The 19,449-nt window shown below is 37.7% G+C and overlaps 1 protein-coding gene across 6 annotated transcripts in view; it reads right to left on the bottom strand.

Moving 5' to 3' along the window:
- Megf10 (multiple EGF like domains 10) overlaps window positions 1-19,449 on the bottom strand; it is a 186,287-nt gene that overhangs the window by 132,341 nt on the left and 34,497 nt on the right. For all 6 annotated transcript variants that reach the window (XM_004854449.4, XM_004854448.3, XM_087180555.1 and 3 more), the window contains one exon: window positions 11,690-11,823. In XM_004854449.4, coding sequence (XP_004854506.2) covers window positions 11,690-11,805 — 116 coding nt within the window. In that variant the 5' untranslated portion in view covers window positions 11,806-11,823. The remainder of the gene's footprint in view (window positions 1-11,689; window positions 11,824-19,449) is intronic.

Genomic DNA, 19,449 nt, shown 5'->3' with positions numbered 1-19,449 from the left:
TGTTCATAAAATCTTTTCCTACACCAATGTCTTCAAGGGTTCTACCTAACCTCTCTTCCAACTGGTTCAGGCTTTCTATTTTAATACTTAGATCTTTAATCCATTTTGATTTTAGTTTAGTGCATGGTGAGAGATACAGGTCTAGTTTTAATCTTTGGCAAGTTGAAGCCCAATTTTTCCAGCACCATTTATTAAAGAGGCTATCTTTCCTCCAGTGAGGGTGTTTGGCGCCTTTGTCTAAGATGAAATGGCTGAGTGTGTCTGGGGTTGTTTCTGCATCTTCTAATCTGTTTCACTGGTCCTCAAGCCTGTTTCTTTGCCAGTACCATGCTGTTTTTATCTCAGTAGCTTTGTAGTAGAGTTGCAGGTTGGGGATTGTGATACCCCCTGCCATGTCTCTGTTACCTAGAATTGCTTTTGCTATTCTGGGTCTCTTCTTGTTCCAAATGAATTTTTGGATTGGTTTCTTAAGGTCTATGAAGTATGCTGCTGGGATCTCAATTGGAATTGCATTAAATCTATATAGCAGTTTTGGAAGTATGGCCATTTTCACTATATTAATCCTTCCTACCCGGGAGCAGGGGATGTCTGTCCATTTTCTGATATCATCTTCAATCTCTCTTTTCAGAGTGCATTGGTTTTCAGAGAGGAGGTCTTGGATTTCTTTCATTAGGATGATTCCTAGGTACTTCAGTTTTTTGGATGCTATTGTGAAAGGAATTATTTGCCCTATTTCTCTCTCAATGAGTCTGTCATTTGTGTAGAGGAAAGCTGTTGATTTTTGTGTGTTGACCTTATAACTGGCTACTTGACTGAATTTGGTTATTATGTCTAGAAGACTTTTGGTAGAGTTCTTGGGGTCTTCTATATAGAGTATCATGTCATCTGCAAATAATGACAATTTGACTTCTTCATTTCCTATCTTTATACCTTTTATTTCTTTCTCTTGTCTAATTGCCATGGCTAATGTTTCCAGAACTATATTGAACAAGAGTGGTGATAGTGGACATCCTTGTCTTGTTCCTGATTTTAGTGTGAAGGACTTCAGTTTGTGACCATTTAGTATGATATTGGCTGTTGGTTTTTCATAGATGGCTTCTATCAGTTTGAGGTAGAGACCATCTATTCCAATTTTTTGTAGGGTTTTTATCATAAATGCATGTTGGATTTTGTCAAATGCTTTTTCTGCATCTATGGAGATAATCATATGGTTTTTGTCCTTGGCTCTATTAATATAGTGTATTACATTAATTGATTTTCATATATTGAACCATCCCTGCATCCCTGGAATGAATCCCACTTGATCAGGGTGTATGATCTTCTTGATGATCTTCTGCATTCTGTTTGCCAGTATCTTATTAAGGATTTTTGCATCTATGTTCATTAGTGAGATTGGCCTAGAGTTCTGTTTTTCAGTTGGGTCTTTTTCTGCTTTGGGGATCAAGGTGATGCTTGCTTCCAGGAATGAATTTGGGAGTATTGCTTCCCTTTCAATTTCATTGAAGAGTTTAAACAGTAGTGGCAGCAGTTCCTCCCTAAATGTCTTGTAGAATTCAGCAGTGAAGCCATCAGGGCCCGGGCTTTTCTTAGTTGATACGTTTTTAATTACATTTTCAATTTCATTGGTTGATATTGGGTTGTTCAGAATTCTTAGGTCTTCTTCGTTCAACTTTGGTAATTCATATGTATCTAGGAATCTGTCCATTTCTTCTGTGTTGTCCATCTTACTGGCGTATAGGTTCTCAAAGTAGGTATTGATGATCCTCTGGATTTCTGCTGGGTCTGTTGTCATTTCACCCTTTTCATTCCTAACTGCATGGATTTGGTCCTTTTCTTTCCTTTTTCTGACAAGGTTGGCTAAAGGTTTGTCAATTTTGTTGATTCTTTCGAAGAACCAACTCTTGGCTTCATTGATTTTTTTGTATCATTCTCTTAGTCTCCATTGCATTGATTTCTCCTCTGATCTTTATAATTTCTTCCCTTGTATGAGCTTTGGGGTTGTCCTGCTCTTCTTTTTCTAGAAGCTTGAGGTTCAGCATCAGGTTGTTTAATTGGGCTCATTCTGTTTTCCTAATATGCGTTTTCACTGCTATGAATTTCCCTCATAAGACTGCTTTCATTGTGTCCCATAAATTCCGATATGTTGTATTGTCATTGTCATTTAATTGAAGGAACTGTCTGATTTCTTCTGTAATTTCCTCTGTGACCCATTGGTTATTCAGAAGTGTGTTGTTCACTTTCCATGTGTTTATGAAATTTTTTGAGTTTCTTTTGCTATGGATCTCCAATTTCATTACACTATGGTCTGATAATATACAGGGGATAACTTCAGTTCCTTTGCACTTACTTAAACATGTTCTGTGTGTGAGGATGTAGTCTATTTTTGAGAATGACCCATGTGCAGCTGAGAAGAATGTGTGTTCTGATTTTTGGGGGTGGAAGACTCTGTAAACATCTGTTAAGTTCATTTGTTCAAGAGTTCAATTGAGTTCGAGTATTTCATTACTTATTTTTAGTCTAGTTGATCTATCTATTTATGACAGTGGGGTGTAGAGGTCCCCCACTACAATTGCATTAGTGCATATATGACTTTTCATGTCTGTTAATATTTGTGTTATATAATTGGGTGCACTACTGTTTGGAGCATAGATATTTATGATTGTCATCTCTTCCTGTTGGATTATTCCCTTTACAAGGATGTAGTGTCCTTCTTCGTCTCTCTTAATCAGTGTTGGTTTGAAGTCTACTTGATCTGCCAAGAGGATAGCTACTCCTGCCTTTTATTGGGTTCCTGTCACATGGAGTATTGTTTTCTACCCTTTAACTTTCAGTCTATGAGTTTCAGTTTGAATTAAGTGTGTTTCTTGTATACAGAATATTGTTGGATTTTGCTTCTTGACCCATTCTGCCAGTCTATTTCTTTTGATTGGTGAATTGAGACTATTAACGATGATGGTTATAACTGAAACGTATTGACTTGTCATTGCCATGACTTTTTCTTTTTGTTGGGTTCTCCTCCTTTACATTTAATTTCTTGTCATGCCAGATGGGTTCATTCTGCTTTGCTTCCTGGGACTGTGATCCTCAATGTCTGTTCCTAGGATATTGTGTAAAATTCTTTGTAGTGTTGGTTTGGTATTCACAAAGTTCCTAAGGTGCTCTTTGTCATGAAAGTATCTTATTTCTCCATCCATTTTGAAAGATAGTTTTGCAGGGTACATCAATCTGGGTTGGAGGCTGTTTTCTTTTAGGGCTTGGAATATGTCACTCCAAGCTCCTCTTGCCTTGAGGGTTTGTGTTGAGAAGTCAGCTGTGATTCTGATGGGCTGTCCTTTGTATGTGATTTGTTTCTTTTCTCTGACTGCTTGGAGAACTTTGTTCTTCTGTTGTGTTTCTGGAGTCTTAACAATTATATGCCTATGTGTAGATTTTTTTGATCAAGGCTATTTGGAGTCCTATATGCCTCACTTATCTGTATGGCAAACTCTTTTCCCCTGCTTGGGAAGTTTTCTGCCATTATTTCTGTGAAGAGATTTTTTATGTCATCTCCACTCTCTCCTGTTTCTTCTTTGAGCCCAATCAGTCTTATGTTATTCTTCTTTGCATCATCTAGCAGCTGCTGGATTGATTTCTCATGATCCCTTATAATTTTGAAGCAATTTTTCTTTTCCTGGTCACTAATTGCAATCTTATCTTCTATATCTGAAATTCTGTCATCACATTGGCTCATTCTGCTGTGTAGACTTTCAATGGAGTTTTTCATGTCCTGGAAATCTATTTGCATCTGTTTTATGGATTCCATTTGTTTCTTATGTTGGGATTCCCTCATGTTCCTCAGCTCCTCTCTAGATTTATTAATCATGTCTTGCACTAGGGGCACAATTTCTCCTGTTATCTGAGAAATTATTTCTGATTTCATTTTTTCCAGATCACCTTTTGTTGCCAGTTCAGTGGGTCCAGGTGGTTGAGTATCAGAGTGTTCCATCTCATTTCCCTTTGGGGTTGCTGTAGGTGATCTGGAAGTCTGGTTTTGAGACTTATTTACATGTTTTCTCATTTCGAGTGGGGCGGGGGTCTGTTAGCTCCGGCACAGATTACCTCCTGTGCTGGGTGAGGTGGGACAGGAGCCAGGAGCAGCGGGAGGGATGGTGACCCAAAATTACTTTCCTGTGGGCTGGGAGCAGCGGGAGGGATGGTGGCCAGGAAACCCCTTCCTCTGGACCAGGAGCAGTGGGATGGTGGCTCAGAAGCCCCTACCTCTGGGCCGGGAACAGCGGGACTCAGTACCTTGGTCTGGTGGTCTGGTGTCCTCTGTGTCTTTGTAGTGTGGAACCAGGTGGCTGCCTGTGTGCAGCAGGGTGACTCAGCATCTTCCGTGTGACTCAGGACCTCGGCAGGGCGTGCACAGACCTGCCTGTCCGCAGCGGGCTGATTCGGCATGTTCTGTGCACCTCAGGCCCTCGGCAGGGCAAGGGCAGACCTGGGAGCAGGGATTTCTCATGATAATTGCAGGAATGTAAAAGACTTATGGAAAAAGCGAAGAGTCAAAATATGGCATAAAAATCTACGCCTTTTAGATCCAAAGACTTACTGTGCTTTCAATTTAGAAATGTATCCTGGAACTCAGCCATCAGGTCCTTATTCATATAGTAATAAACCAAATGATGTTGTGAACAGACTTACTGCTCCCATCTCCAAAACTAATTGGAATGTGACATTCAACAATTGGTTTACCCGTTTCCAATTGATGTTAAATTTGCTAACCGAGCACAAGTTGACCAGTGCAGGAACTGTATGCAGGAACAAAGCAGAATTTCCAAATAAAATGTTGCAATTTCAAAACAGAGAGCTGCATAGTATAATCTTTGGATTTCAGAAAGATTTACATTGGCCTCATATATGGAAAAGAAAAACAAACTGATACTGCTGATGTCAACATTGCACCATGATGGAAATATTGATAGGGAAACCTCGACAAAACAGAAGCCTAACATGGAAACTTTCTACACCAAAACCAAAGGTGGAGTACATGTTGTTGATGAGTTATGCAGCATCTATGATATCACTCAAAACATAAAGCACTGGCCAATGGTTGTGTTTTACTTGAGCCTAAACATGTGTGGCATAGTTTGATAGTTTACAAAGAGAATAACAAGCTCAAAATGTCACAGAAAATTTTCTTACAGGATTAGGACTGAAACTCATAAGAGATCATTTTAAAGGTTTCTGCCTGGGGAACTATGCAAAAAAATTGTGGAGCACACTGGTGAGCTGACAGGTGAATAGGCAGGTGCAGCATCACAAAGACCTATTCAAACAACAGGAAAACTAGAAAGATGTTAACTGTGCCCTGCAAAAAAAGAAGGGGCGAGGGCAGGGGAAGGGGGAAAAATAAGAACCAAGAGAGATTATGTAAATGTGCAAATTTCCAATGATGAATGTAATTATATTGTATACCTAAAATGTACCAAGAAAATAAAAACTAAAAAAAAAAAAGAAGAGAAAACAAAACATACATGCTGTCAATGTAAGCGATATTTGTGTATGGAATGGGAAATTTTCATTTGTGAAGAGTGCCTTGGGTGTGACAACTGATGCAAAGATTATTTTTGTTGTAGAGTTCTATTGGTATTTTCATTGTAGTTCACATAGGTTTTTTTCTGGTGTTATCTTTTAGGTTTTGTAAGCAAGTAAACAGCTGATGTGAAAATGCTGATGTCTATTCTAAGTACTCATTATGCATTTGATATTTAGCAAAGTAACCATTAACAAATAAATCTTGTTCAAATCCATTTGATGTGGGTCAGAAACTGATTCCATACCCAACATTAAACATATTTTCATTAATTTCTAGCAACCATGAAGATTCCTCAAATTAGAGGAAATGTTAAACTACATGAATTTCCTCTTCTTGCCAATTCATTTGTTGTTCACCAGTAACACACATTTACATGATGCCTCTCTGGCTCAGGACATGAGAAAGCTCTTGTCCATAGAAGAGAAATCAAAACATTTAGGATTCCAATTCCACAAATATTTATTGAGCAACTTCTGTGTATTTTCTCTCTTCAGAGAGTTCTCAATCTGAGAGAAACCAACACATAAATGCTCAATGTAAATGGCATAGCTTTCATGGAGAAATATATAAATTGGGGAAAATAAGACATAAAAATGTACTATATTTTGAGGATTTCTCCTCAATCTTGACTCACTTCATTGTCATTAAAATTATTTTCATACTAAAATCTGATCTAGAATTGAGTAAATGTAAATTATTGTACATATTGATTCAAATTCCAAGGCCTCCACTTTCATGGAAGAAGGGCCCTAAGCCTTTTCAAATCAATTTTTTTTCTTATCTGTGATTTTTTTATACATTTTTTTCTTTTTGGGGCGGGGTTGGTACTGAGGATCAAACTCAGGACTTTGCGCTTGCCAGCCAGGTGCCGCACCACTGAACTACATTCCTGGCCCCGTTTCTTTTTTTCTTTTTCTATATAGTCACTCCCTCTCTTCCTCCCTCCCTCATTCTCCCTGTCCCTCTCCCTCTCTGTCTATTTTGAAAGGTATTATAAATCATACCACAAAATTTATCAAACAAATATTTTAAAGAGAGAGAATTCTGTAACTTTTACTAACCATCAAGAGTTTTTTACTGTGCTCCTTTGTAGCCTTTAGCTGTGTTTTGCTTTTAGTTTGAGGGTTTTGAAAAATGTTTATATTATAATCATGCCATGCATATATTTAACAGTACAACAGAAGCATTTTTCCATGTTAGTAAACAGTCTTCACATTATGACTGCCAAATATTCCATGACTGCACCTGACTTGTTCAATGTCCAGCTACCATTAGACAACCAGGTTGTCACTTTTTTTCAGGAGCCCACTAGCATTTGCATCATGAAGGGAAATGTCTCTAAAACTGGGCCTGCATCCTCTGATCTTCATCGCTGCTGATTTGACCAGTGCTTGCCTTGCTGGCTGAACTGAATTAGCTCCTCAGCTAACAGTCCAGACTCGACACTCAGCTGCAGCTGCTCCTGAGCTGCGGTGTGGAAAGGCACCTTCTCCACTGTCTGGCCCACTGTGGCTTTCATGGCAAGTGAGAAACACTGAGTTTCCAGTACTAGTGAATCAGCGGGACCCACAGACACATATCCTGACCCTTGTTCCCTCTCAAATGTCACCATAACACATGAGGAGCCTCTGAGGAAGGCAGTGAGGAGCAAACTGCAGTATAAAAGGAATCCGATCTAGTTTTGCACTATTTTCAGCACTGGGGTGCAAAACTTATTTCCTCTTGTTTGTTTCATCTTCTCAAACACAATGAAAACATATCATCATCATGATTTTAACCTAATAAGTATTATCCAGGAGAAACCCCAGCAAGATTTAATTTAAGGTCAAAGAACATGGTAGGGAAGAGGGAAGCCATCATTACTTGGACACATTCCAAAGTGGTTAATTACATTTTATCTGCCTAAATTATCTTGTTACTTTAATCAGATATGATAATAATCATCATTTCTTATCTCTGCTTGCTTCAGGACTGCTGATTCAATTACTAGCACTTCTGTATTACTAATTGAAGATTTAGGCAAAGAGCAGTTTCTCTTCTTTTGTGTCTTCTTGAGAAGAATCCCCACTAGGTGGAAATGTGCAAACTCACAGAGAAAAGAGATGGGGAGGAGGAAATTGACAGAATTGTTCATTTACAAAAGGATGCTGTGTGGGATTCCTTTAATCACTAACACCCCTTTTGTATTTTTAATGGTTTAGGTTGCTTTCATTTCATTTTAGACACAAATTTTTAAAATTAAAGTTGCTGCATTAAAACAAGACAATTTTATTTGAAAATAAATATTCAGATAGTGGTGAGGATGCAGCTAGAAGTCACTGATAGAAGTATTTTGTTTGGCGCTTGTCAAATTTGACAAAGACAAAACCTCAGGATCTTGTTACAATGGGTTCTGACTCAGCAGAGCTAGGCTGGGGCCTGGGTCACAAGGTCATGATGCAGCTCCACACACCGCACTGGGCAGTGAGCCTCTGGGTGATTCTCTGAACTACAAGGCACAGGTGGTTTTTAATATAAACAGAGCCCACAACTAGCCCTGCTCAAGCCTATTACCAAGAATTACTTGTTTGGAGCTATTCTCCCTCTCCCTATTCCAATTCAAAACTGTTTCAGGTTTTGAAAATGCAGAGCCTATCATGTGCACCTTTATTCAATCATTTTAATTTACCTTCCTACACTTTTCCCATTCTTATCAAAACAGTTCCACTTTCTTTGACCTTTTAAGTAGGAATTAAAGTAAAACATTAAAGTAAAAATTTATCAATAAGACCCTAGCTGTCAATCCTTCTTTCTAGTAGTACACAGAAAAAAATCACTTCCCTTGCCCTTAATGAGTATTTTAGGGCTTACTCTAGTCATTTGGGTAATTGTGGACTGATACTAGGTTTAGAGATTATTGTGCCCTTTGTCTGTCCCTCTCTCTCTTCGTGCCACACCCCTCCCACCATGGGCATCTGTATTTGGTCACTTCACTCACTCTCAGAAGGTGGGTTCACTCCTTCAACGACTGACCACATGCCACAAGCAAGGCAGTGTTCCAGACAGTGGTCATTATCAGCAGTGAATAAAACACTCCAATCCTAGTTGACAGCTGTGGCCAAATGTTGAACAAGGAATCAGATCAAAAGCTGTACTTAAAAGTGAATGCTGGACTATCCGAAGACTTGGATTTTTTTTTTCCTCTTAATAGTCTTCCCCCCAAAGAGTTCATGTGTTATACCTCATCATACTGGACATTCCCAAACCTATATACCCAAACACTTCAGGGCCTATGTTTCACACTGATTTTAGGATACAGCATAACAAAACCAAACTGACCCTCTTCCCTCTCAAATCAACCCTCTTTCATTTTTTCATATGTGTAGGACATTTGTATTTTTTCACACAGCAGGATCTAAATTCCTGTGGCACTCCTTCACATCTTGGAGTCAATATATTATCACAATCTGTTGATTTCTATTTCAGAACATCTCAAAAACTTTAGTTTGTTTCTCCCATCCCAAAGTTAATATCTCCCAAGAAGTTGAAATACCAATGGGCTCTCCTTTTTCTAAATTTGATACTCATTCACATCTTCAATGATTTATTTTTATAATTATAATAAATATTTACTATATTCTTTTTTGTTGAAATGTCATAAGTGCGGTGTTGTAAAGTTTATAAAGGTAATTAATGCGAGGTCCCTCACCTTAATTCTATATAAAATAGTTTCTACCACAAATTATATATATGAAACTTTATTCTATACACCTATTTTCATGATATGTGTTAAATTTTCATGATATATGTTATGGTTAGATTTTAACTGTCCCCCAAAAGTCTCATGTGTTCAGAGGTAGGGCTTTTGGAAGGTGGTTAGAACATGAGGGTACTACTTTCTGAATGGACTATTAGAAAATGGACCAAGTTAAAGGAAGTAGATTACTGGGTGTTGCCATTGTCCCTGGTACCTCTCTCTCTCCCTCTTTCTTTATGGCTCTTCCATCTCTGCTTTCCAGCTGCCACAAGATGAGCAGCTTTCTTCTGCCATGCTCGGAGAAAAGAGCAATGGAGCCCACTGACCATAGACTAAAACCTCTCAAAACATAAACCAAAATAAATCTTTCCTTCTTTAAGAGGTGTATATCAGATATTTTGTTGGCAGTGATGAAAGGGTGACTAAGATAGAAAATTGGTACCAGGAGTGAGGCTGAAGCTGCAATGAAGACACTAGGAAGTGGATATGCTAGGATTGTGGAGTATGTGTTGAGGAAAGCTACAGTACAGACAGAGCCAGCCCAAGAGAGAAGTTATGGGGCTGCAACCAGAAAGACTATAGAGAGAGGGCTGCCCAAGCTCTTCAGTGCTCACATAACACCAAGTGCCAGGGGGCAGACATGGAGCTAGAGATCCTAATGTCTGCCATGTTGGCTTTTGGTCTTGCTTGGGTCCAATTCTTTTCTATGCCCCAAATTTGTCCATTTTGGAATGGGAATGTTTACCCTGGTCCATTGTTTCTTGAGAGTACATAATTTGTTTTTGATTTTTACAGGGGCTCAGAGCTAAATGTTTGCCTTGAGTCCCAAAGGAAACATTAAATTTGAATTTTTAAGTAATGATGGAACTATCAAGACTTTGGCTACTCTTAGACATGGGCTGAATGCATTTTGTATAATATGATGGGTTTCACCCCTTTGGAGGCCAGGGACAAAACACTATAGTTTAGCTCTAAAATCTCAATGTATAGCAATATATAACACCACTGATTGAGCAGGTAATTCTGTTCTTGTTACCCTGATTGTAATATTCCTAATGAGATAAGGACAAGCTCTCATAAAAAATATAGTGCCATGAAAAAGGAATCCCTATACCCCTTGAATAACACCCCTGCTGTACTAGAGAGCCTCTGGACTTTGTGCATCCTAACAAAGGGTGACAACAGTTATAATAATATGTACTCTGTGATTTGCTAATCATGGTGGTGAGGATGATACAAAAACGTGGCCAAGTTTGGGGTAGTTATACTTACATGTATTAAAAATGCATATTACTCTCTAGTATAAGGTGTGATTGAAAAATAAGGTGAATGTTTAATTTTTCTTTTTTATTATTACAGTGAAAGATACTGTGCCATTAATTGCCCTCAAAATACTCCCCCCCTAAATTTTAACACTCTTATCCCATAATTATCACCACTTTCTGAAACAGTTCTGGAAGTGTTCTTTCATGAGTATCTTTAGCTGCTCTGTAGTAGCTGCCCTGGTGTCCTAAATCAATTAAAAACATTTACCTTTCATGGCTATTTTCATTATGGAGAAAAGCCAGAAGTCACACAGTGTCAGATTCAATGAATAAGGGAAATGAGGACCACATCATAATGTTTTTACAAGCTTGCCTATCTGTAGGATAGCAATTGACAGCAGCATTCACCATATTTTTGAACCCATTCTTGAAGACACTCACATGATATATCCTTCATATGATATATCTAATCTTATCTTTTTCCAATACTATACTTGGATTTGTTTCTGTTGGACACAGTCCTTACCGGTTCACATGGGACTGATTTCAAACTACCTTCCATTTCTAGAACACCTCCCAACAATTGCTATCCATTTACCTTCCTGAGTTCTTCAAGAACATCTCAGGGGATGCCGCCTACATAGAGCATCACCCATTCCCCTTAAAATAAGGTCACCCTTTTCAAGCTACCTACACCACACTGCTTTTAGCCCATACATTTCAACACTTTATTTTATTACTCCATGCTGCCTCCCACTGCTCTCTCATTGTCCCCCAAAATAGATCTAGCTCCTCAAAGCTACTACAAATAGATTCACAGCAGGGACTAAACCTTAGAAAGCTCATTGTAATTGAACTATTAATGATTTCCCTGGATCTTACAATTGCATCTGTGTTAGAATCAGTTATATAGTTTTTGCACATAATATATATTCTATTACACCAAGGTGAATAGCATTACTCAATTTATTAGAAATACCTGACGATTTTTGCAGAAAAGTAATTTCACAATATCTTTTCAGACTCTAATTTTATACATCAGATTGATGATAATCATATATAAAAGAACTCATGGACAATTATTCCTCAGGCTGTTGTCAGAAGGATTACCTTTCCCAGTGGCTACACACATTGGGGTCTTCAAGATTCAGAGGTGATACCGTCCCAATCCAGTGGCATAACAATAGACAGATAAAGCCCAGGCATGAGTTCAAAGAAACAACCATTTTTTCCTGAAGAACAACCTACAAGAAAAAAATTAAATTTGCATTAAAATCAGTCAAACAGAATTCTTTTCAGTAGAGCAATCACTCAGCACCAGTGGTCAGTAGGGTTAAAATATGCATATTTAAATAACTGGTCACCAGATTTTATGGTCCAGGAAAAAGAGGTATTTCTTATGTTGTACAGGGTGCCTACCATTCTGTAAATTGCTGAAATGTGCAGATCATCCTTAATTATCACCACAACAAAAGCCCTTCTCAACCATGCCCCCTGACATTAAAGGAATCTACCAGAACAACTCAGGGTAATGCAGGCTTTCAGATTCTCTCACCAGGCACATTTCACTCTGGAAGAAGAGGGTCCAAAGAGGAATCTGGCCTCGTTTGTCCAGAGAATAAATGATGACACAGAAGCTCCTTTGACTTTACAGAGAGACACCTCGGGCAACAAACTGGGATTCATTCAATGTTCACAGTACTGCATGCCTACTTGATTCTAGTCGCTACAAAATATATATATATATAAAATATAGAACTAGCCCCTTTCCCTGCCCATTAAGCTGCCTACAATTTAGTCATCATAACTTAAATGTAGTACCTTGGTTTCTTCATCTTCTGAATAAAAACAAAAGCCACTATCCTACATTGGTTTCTAAAAAATATACATGTAGAAAAGTGTGAAGCTGGGAGAGAGGGTCAGAGATACATTTAGGAAACTCAAATTAATTCATGATAAGAGAGAGGAGAGATGGAGAAAGACACTGGGGCAGATCAGAGTAAACCTCATCCAAGGACAATAGAGAGTTACCTGAGAGCACAGAGTGAAGACCACTGTGGCTGCAGAGGAGACTAACAAGAAGACCAGGAAAAACACAACTAGGGGTGAACTAGAAAACAGAACTTGGTTGGCAGGGAGTAGAGTGACTCTGGGAGCTTTTCTTCTGACAGGACTTGTCAACTGAGTGTAGGACTACAGGGGAAGAAAGATTTCAGTTTAACTGCTGGGAGAAACGGTCAGCCCTTCAATGAGATGGGAAGCACAAAAGTTCTCCTGTAGATTTGGGAAACTTTGAGTTCTGCTTTAGATATAAGGAGTGATTGGAAAAATATGGTGAGTGTTTAAATTTTTAAAAAAAATTTTATAGTAAAGACACTGACAAGAATAATGGGATAAGTGTATTCAAAGTGAGGGGGAGTATCTGGAAGGAGATTAATAGCAATGTCTCTTTTACTGTAATTAACTTTTTAATTGAAACAGTCACTTTGTTTTATGATTGCCCCTCATTGATCCAAAATTTATGGCAATTTCCATCAAATAAAAACATCACAGGGTGTTCTTATCCATCTTATTCACAGAATCTGGCATTGTGTGACTTCTAGCTCTTTCCTAAAGTCAAAATGACTATAAAAGGTAAACATTTTGAATCAATTCAAGTATGAGGGCAGCCACAACATAACTAAAGACATTTATGAAGGATAACTTCCAGAACTGCTTCAGAAAGTGGCAAGAATGATGAGACAAGTGTATTTGAAGTTAAAGGAAATAATTTGAAGGTGATTAATGGCAATGTGGCATATTGTAATATATCTATATGTATACATATATATATATGAATATATATACTTTTCTTTGATACCAGGGATCAAACTCAGGACCTTGCAAGGCAGGTGGCAGAACCACTGAGCTAAATTCCCAGCCCTGTAATATATTTTTAAAAATTTGAACATTTACCATAATTTTTTAATCACACTTCAGATATCAAGTTTGAGGTTTCTCTGAGGCACTCGAATGAAGCCTTCTACAAACCTTTATTGAGTTCCTACTATATGCCAAATATTGCATCAGGCAGGAGTTGTATAGCAGTTGAAATAGCACGGGAATTACACACATTGCTTCACCTCCTGGAATTTAGGGCTTATTAAAAAAGAAAAAGTTTAATTGCCTTCCTATATCATCAAATCACTACACAAATGGACATGAAATTAGATCCATTTACTAATTACAAAGCAAATAAGCATTAACCTGTTTTGAAACTAGCAATAATGGGCCACATTATTTGACCAAAAAAGTTATTTTCTGGGTGAGAGCTGGCATTTACACTAATTTTCTCCCTCCTGAGATTATTAGTTTTTATCACTTGAGAATCAAATGTATTGAATAATAACTTTGTAGTTTGAAAAAATAAGAGTATCTTAAAACAAATAAATAATAAATAACAATAACAGCAAAAAAACAGGATATAGTGTATCCTATAAATTCAGGATTACAGATGAAGGAAATACTAAATTCCTCAAAATCAGAATTGTTTAGAAGGACAAGTATTTTAAGTACACATAACTCCAACATATAAAACATAAATAGCAAACTATGACTTGTAGATTAATTCAAAGTATTTTTATTTCTCACAGGTTCATGATATGAAGTTGTGAAATCTGAAGTTTAATATAATGTAACTAAAGAAGCTATTCTGTTTAACAGGAGCACATAAAAAAATGATGATAATGATAATAATAACAGTAGCTAACATTCCCTGCCTAATTACTATGTGCTAAATACATTACGTGAACTATTTAATCCTCATAGCAATTCATCCAAAAAGTAGGGATTTTTGTTGGCCCCATTTTACAGCTGAAGATAGAGAAGATTCAGCTAGTATTTCCCTCATCTGACAGAAAAAGAAAGCTTTAATGTTGTAATATGTTTAATATATTGTAACAAGTAAGCAAAGCAAATATCTCTCTGTGTCATAGCTTTTCTTTGTCAGGATAAGTATTTCACTTCAATGAAAGGTGAAATATATATATATTAGTTTTCTTTCATTCTGTCCTACAAATTAAAAAGAAGGCTGGGAGGCAATAATCTGCCATCTACTCATAAGCAATTACACTAAATTGGGGAGTTTATTTCCTGAGTCACCATCTCAAATCAAACCATCCATTTACCAATTAGAAATGTTTAGTCTGTAAAGCTAGAAATTGCCACAAGAGAATCAAATTGCCAAGAAAAAGAAAGAAGTTGTGCATTCTCTTTTAATGTAAAAATCATGACACTGATGTTCAGTTTCTTTTCATGCTTTGCACTGATGCGTTCCCCTGTGAATGGAAAGAGCAGGAAAATGGCAGAATTTGGTCACCTCCTCATTGCTTTAAAAATGCAGCATTCAGAAATAGTGAACTGCACTGCTAAGTTGCAGAGGCATTTGTGGAAGAGAAAATATCAGCACACTAGTGTGAGTGTGTGTGTGTGTATGATTATTCATATAAAATGCTTTGATGTCTTCACCCCAAAGCATTTTACTAATTTAAATTAGAAATTAACTGAATTCTGGAATATTCTGTATTAGAGACTAAAATGACAAAAAGTGAAAAGAATTGCTAGATCAAAATGCAGGGATCATGCAAACTTACATAAGCTAGTTAAACCTGAGAAAATACTGCAAATGTTATATATAGTGGAGAGAGAAGACTTTCACAACATGCTAATAAACTATAAATAACTGTAACAATGATACATTTCATTATATTCAGAAATGTGAACTGTCTTTTTGTTTCAGCTTGTTTAATGAAGGCATTGCTATGCAATCCAAATAAGCAAATTGATAGGACACAGCATGTACCCTTCCCATATTTTATTTGTTTTTTCTATATGTTTTGAGGAGCATGTGTGGGTTCCCTTGATGCCTGTCCTGAAGGAGAAAAGGTCCAATACACTTTTCTTCTTTCTTTCTGCTATGCTGTTATCCTATCTACATTATAGCTTTACCCTTTCGAGTACAAATTAAAACAAAATACAATTGTTAAGAAATAGCATTATTTCAATTGACAAAGGCAATATATTGCTGATTTACTTCATTAAAATAGATATCTTGAATATATTCAAAACTCTAAGTTGGGTATTAAACTGCTCTCACCTACCCAGTCTTCATCTTCAAATAACTTTCCTTAGGATTCCATTTAACAAAATTTTACATGTAAAAAAATTATTCATTTGCATGAACCCCCTAGTGCAAACTTGATTGCGTCCCAGATCATTCACTTAATTATCATGGAAAAATCAAAACAGAAAATCAGTACCACTGATTAGCATTGCTAAAGAGCTCCTATTAAGAAGACGAAATACAGCCTGTGGAGTTAACTCTTCCTATTTCAAGGCTCCACTCAGAAGGTAGGTTTTGCTTATTCTGCCGAAAAAGTCCCGATAAATAACCAGGTTGAATAAAATACTTACAATGGATGCCTCTGAGCTCTAATAATAGACAGTGGCTTCTTTTTCTGTGTGTTAAGGAGAAATAGATGAAAGGGCATTGAGTTGCTCATTTATTTTTACAATGAAGAGGGATAAATAATTCTAGACAATTATTTTTGGCTCTAAAGTCTATTATCTTTCTAGAATCATTGAGTATACACATAGGAATAACTTGGGTGCCCTCATCCAGTTTTTCTCAAGCCTACAGACCTTCAAATTAAAACTGATGTCTCAATTAAGAACAGCTGCTTTTACACAATCAATTTTCCTCCCTGGGTACCAAGAATCACTTATTTCATTTGTTCACTCTGATATAGGAGAAATATAACTCCCAATGTGCCAGCCATCAGATATGCCAAGTCCATGTCCCCCGAATATGAAAGAATGAATTCCAAAGAACTATAAAGGATAAGAGTAGGAAAGGTTTATTGAGAGATACCTCCTGAAAGACAGGAAGGGTCCTGAAAGTGGGTGGCCGCTGAGGTCCTTTATCAGCGGTAATTTATACAGCAAAGTCACAATATGGGTACAATGGGGTCAAATTACAGGTACAGTCAACCTATAGGATTACAAGTATAGCCGCTTAGCAAATATTGATCCAGTTGGGAAACTAGTCACATAGCAAGGATACATGGAAAGAACAAAGGCATTCTTGGGAAGGGGTGGGTCTGATGCTCTAGTCATCCGCTTGGGTGGCCGATGCCTAGCTGGACTTCCTGGACCAAGTGGTGCTAATTACAATATAATCTCAAGTTATTGTTTGTCCCTTAGAGAGACAGGCAGGCCTGGTCAGTGCATCTTGATCTTGAGACCTGGCCTTCCTCAGAGGCACCTCCAGTCACAATTCTGATGTCTTTATGTTTGTGATGACTTCCTTGAGATCCCAGTCCCTCTCTGACTTTGCATTAATTTCTATTTAACTTAAAAATCTATAATACCTCTATCACATCACATATAAAGAAAGTGTCACTTCTCACACTACTCAGGAAGGACAGAAAGCAATGTATTGTGTTCTTTCTGAGGCTCTGAATCTGTGAACAGCATGAACAGTTCAGTTTCAATCTATTAATAATGTCAGGTTAGTAAATTGGTGGTTGCCCTGAGAACAACCTCATATGAGGGCTTCAGTGGAAACACAACATTGCTAATATAAGGAATCCTTAAGGTACTGTTATGGGTTCTTTTCTCACCATCTAAAGTGCACTGGTCAGCTTTGTGTTAGTCAACCTAGAAAGAGAAGAGTTTTACTTTGTCTCATGATTTTAGAGGTTTTACTCAACAACCAGTTTGTCCTGTCACTTTGGGGCTATGGTAGAGAAGAATGTTCAACTCCTCCTGGCCAGGCATGTAAGAAAGAGAAGGAGCCCAATCACACTGTCTCCTTCAAGGGGATGCCTTGTGTTATGGTTTAGCCCTAAGAAGTCCCCCCAAAGTCTCATGTATTCAGAGGTGGGGCTTTTGGACATGATTATGTCATGGGCATGCTACGCTTATCATGGATTAATCAGAGGATGTGTTCCTGGCTAAATATGCTGTTAGGAGGTGGGGCCTGGCTGGAGGTGGGTCACTGGTGGTGTGACCTGAAAGGCTGTATTCTTGATCCTGGCTCCTCCCTTCTCTCTGCTTCCTGGCTGCCCTAAGAAATTTTCATTTCCCATGCCCTTCCACCATGCTGTTTCTTCCTTGGGGCCACTAATCATGGACTGAAACTTTTGGAACCATGAACCAAAATAAAGCTCTCTCCTTTTAAATCAAGGGTGTTGAGTATTTTGTCCTAACAACAGGAAAGCTCACCAAGACACCCAGCCCCATGACCTAAAATCTCCTAGCAAGCCCCATTTCTTAAAGATTCTACTACCCCTCAACAGAGAACAAGCCTTCAAAACATAGACACTGGAGAACATCTAAGATACAAACTATGGCACAAGCCTAGTTATTCTAACATTATATTCCATTGCCTACACATCACTATTTAATTCAAGCAATACAGGCACAATATGGATTTTATTTAGGGACCTCATGTCATTTTCCTTACATCAAATCTCACAACAAAAGTATTCGAAATAAATTAAATTATTGTAATGGCAGTCTTATAGTATTTCCAGAAAGCTTCTAAGAATATAAGCTAAGAGTATAGTCACTAACATTAATAAAAGAAAAAAATACCCTCAAGTCCTATTTTATAAATTTATAATAGTTTTATAAATAAGCCCCTCACCCTAAACCCCCACACATTAGCATCATGTGAGGGTTTAATCATGATTCTTTGGCATTTCACATCATTCTTTGGCATTTCACATCAAACAAAACCTGGGCAAGGCACAGATGATCCCAGGCCCTGAGCTACTTTCAGGGAGTTCACAACCTTATACAGAAAACAGACATGAGCTCACCATTTCAATTCATGATGCATACCATGATTAAAACCAAAATAAACTGCTCTGGGAACACAGGCACATGGCCTCATCTACTTAATCAGCCAAACCCACAGTCATTCTGTATATGGTACTGAGGGATAGCTGGTGGAAGGCCCTAACTGATAAATAAGGCAATTTAGAAGTGACTTGCTAGGACTTTAAAAGGAACAGAAATCAATATGATATGTGAAAGTGCAAGAAAGAGGTCAATTGACCAAAGATTTTAAAACAGAAAAAGGACTGGAAATCCTTGAGTGGCACTTCATGCATGTAATCTCACTGACTCTATGGAGATCTATTATCCCAACATGGTAACACAGAGATTAAACATCTCACCTGAAGTCAGACAACTAAGCCAGAGCTGAGATTTGAACAAGCCTGCCCAGTAGCTACAATGCCTGTGACCTATACTTGGCATTACACCTGGCTCAAAGGAGGCTTTGAGGAATTGAAAACTCTAGGTGGGGTGACAAGGCAAAGACAATGGTATAAGGCAAAGATGAAGGCAGAAGCCAAGGTGGAGAGGAAAACGTTTCAGGTAGAGGATAGTGGACCAGGCATGATGTGGAAAGACCTCCACAGTGTGGCAGCCTAAGGGATAAGAAATAAGCAAGAATTCAATGGAAAAAAGAATTAGTAGAATCGAAAGAATGGGAATTAGGCTTGATATCTGCAAAAGCTATTTTTGGATCTAAAATATTTTGAATCCCAGTTTTCTAGGCTCAGTCTATCTCATAGTAGGTAAACAAAATGCATCACTTCTTTATTAGAAAAAGAAACATCAAATACTATTTCTCATTCCAGAATCTTGTAAATAAAATCACATTTATTTTCTCAAACTTCTCATGATTTAATATACTTCAATGACATTCCCATTGATTCTTTTCAACCTTAAGCATCCTAATTTTCTGGACCTAAACACCAAGAAAACAGAAAAAGCCCTCTTACCCTCTTTAGAAAATTTGTTCTTTCTTTCTTTTCATC

This window comes from Heterocephalus glaber, unplaced genomic scaffold, assembly GCF_053883595.1.
Source record: "Heterocephalus glaber isolate CG9 unplaced genomic scaffold, H.glaber_assembly_v1.0 deba00001463, whole genome shotgun sequence".
NCBI lineage: Eukaryota > Metazoa > Chordata > Mammalia > Rodentia > Bathyergidae > Heterocephalus > Heterocephalus glaber.
The sequence above is the reverse complement of the archived record's forward strand: the minus strand, read 5'-3'. Positions and strand labels throughout refer to the sequence as shown.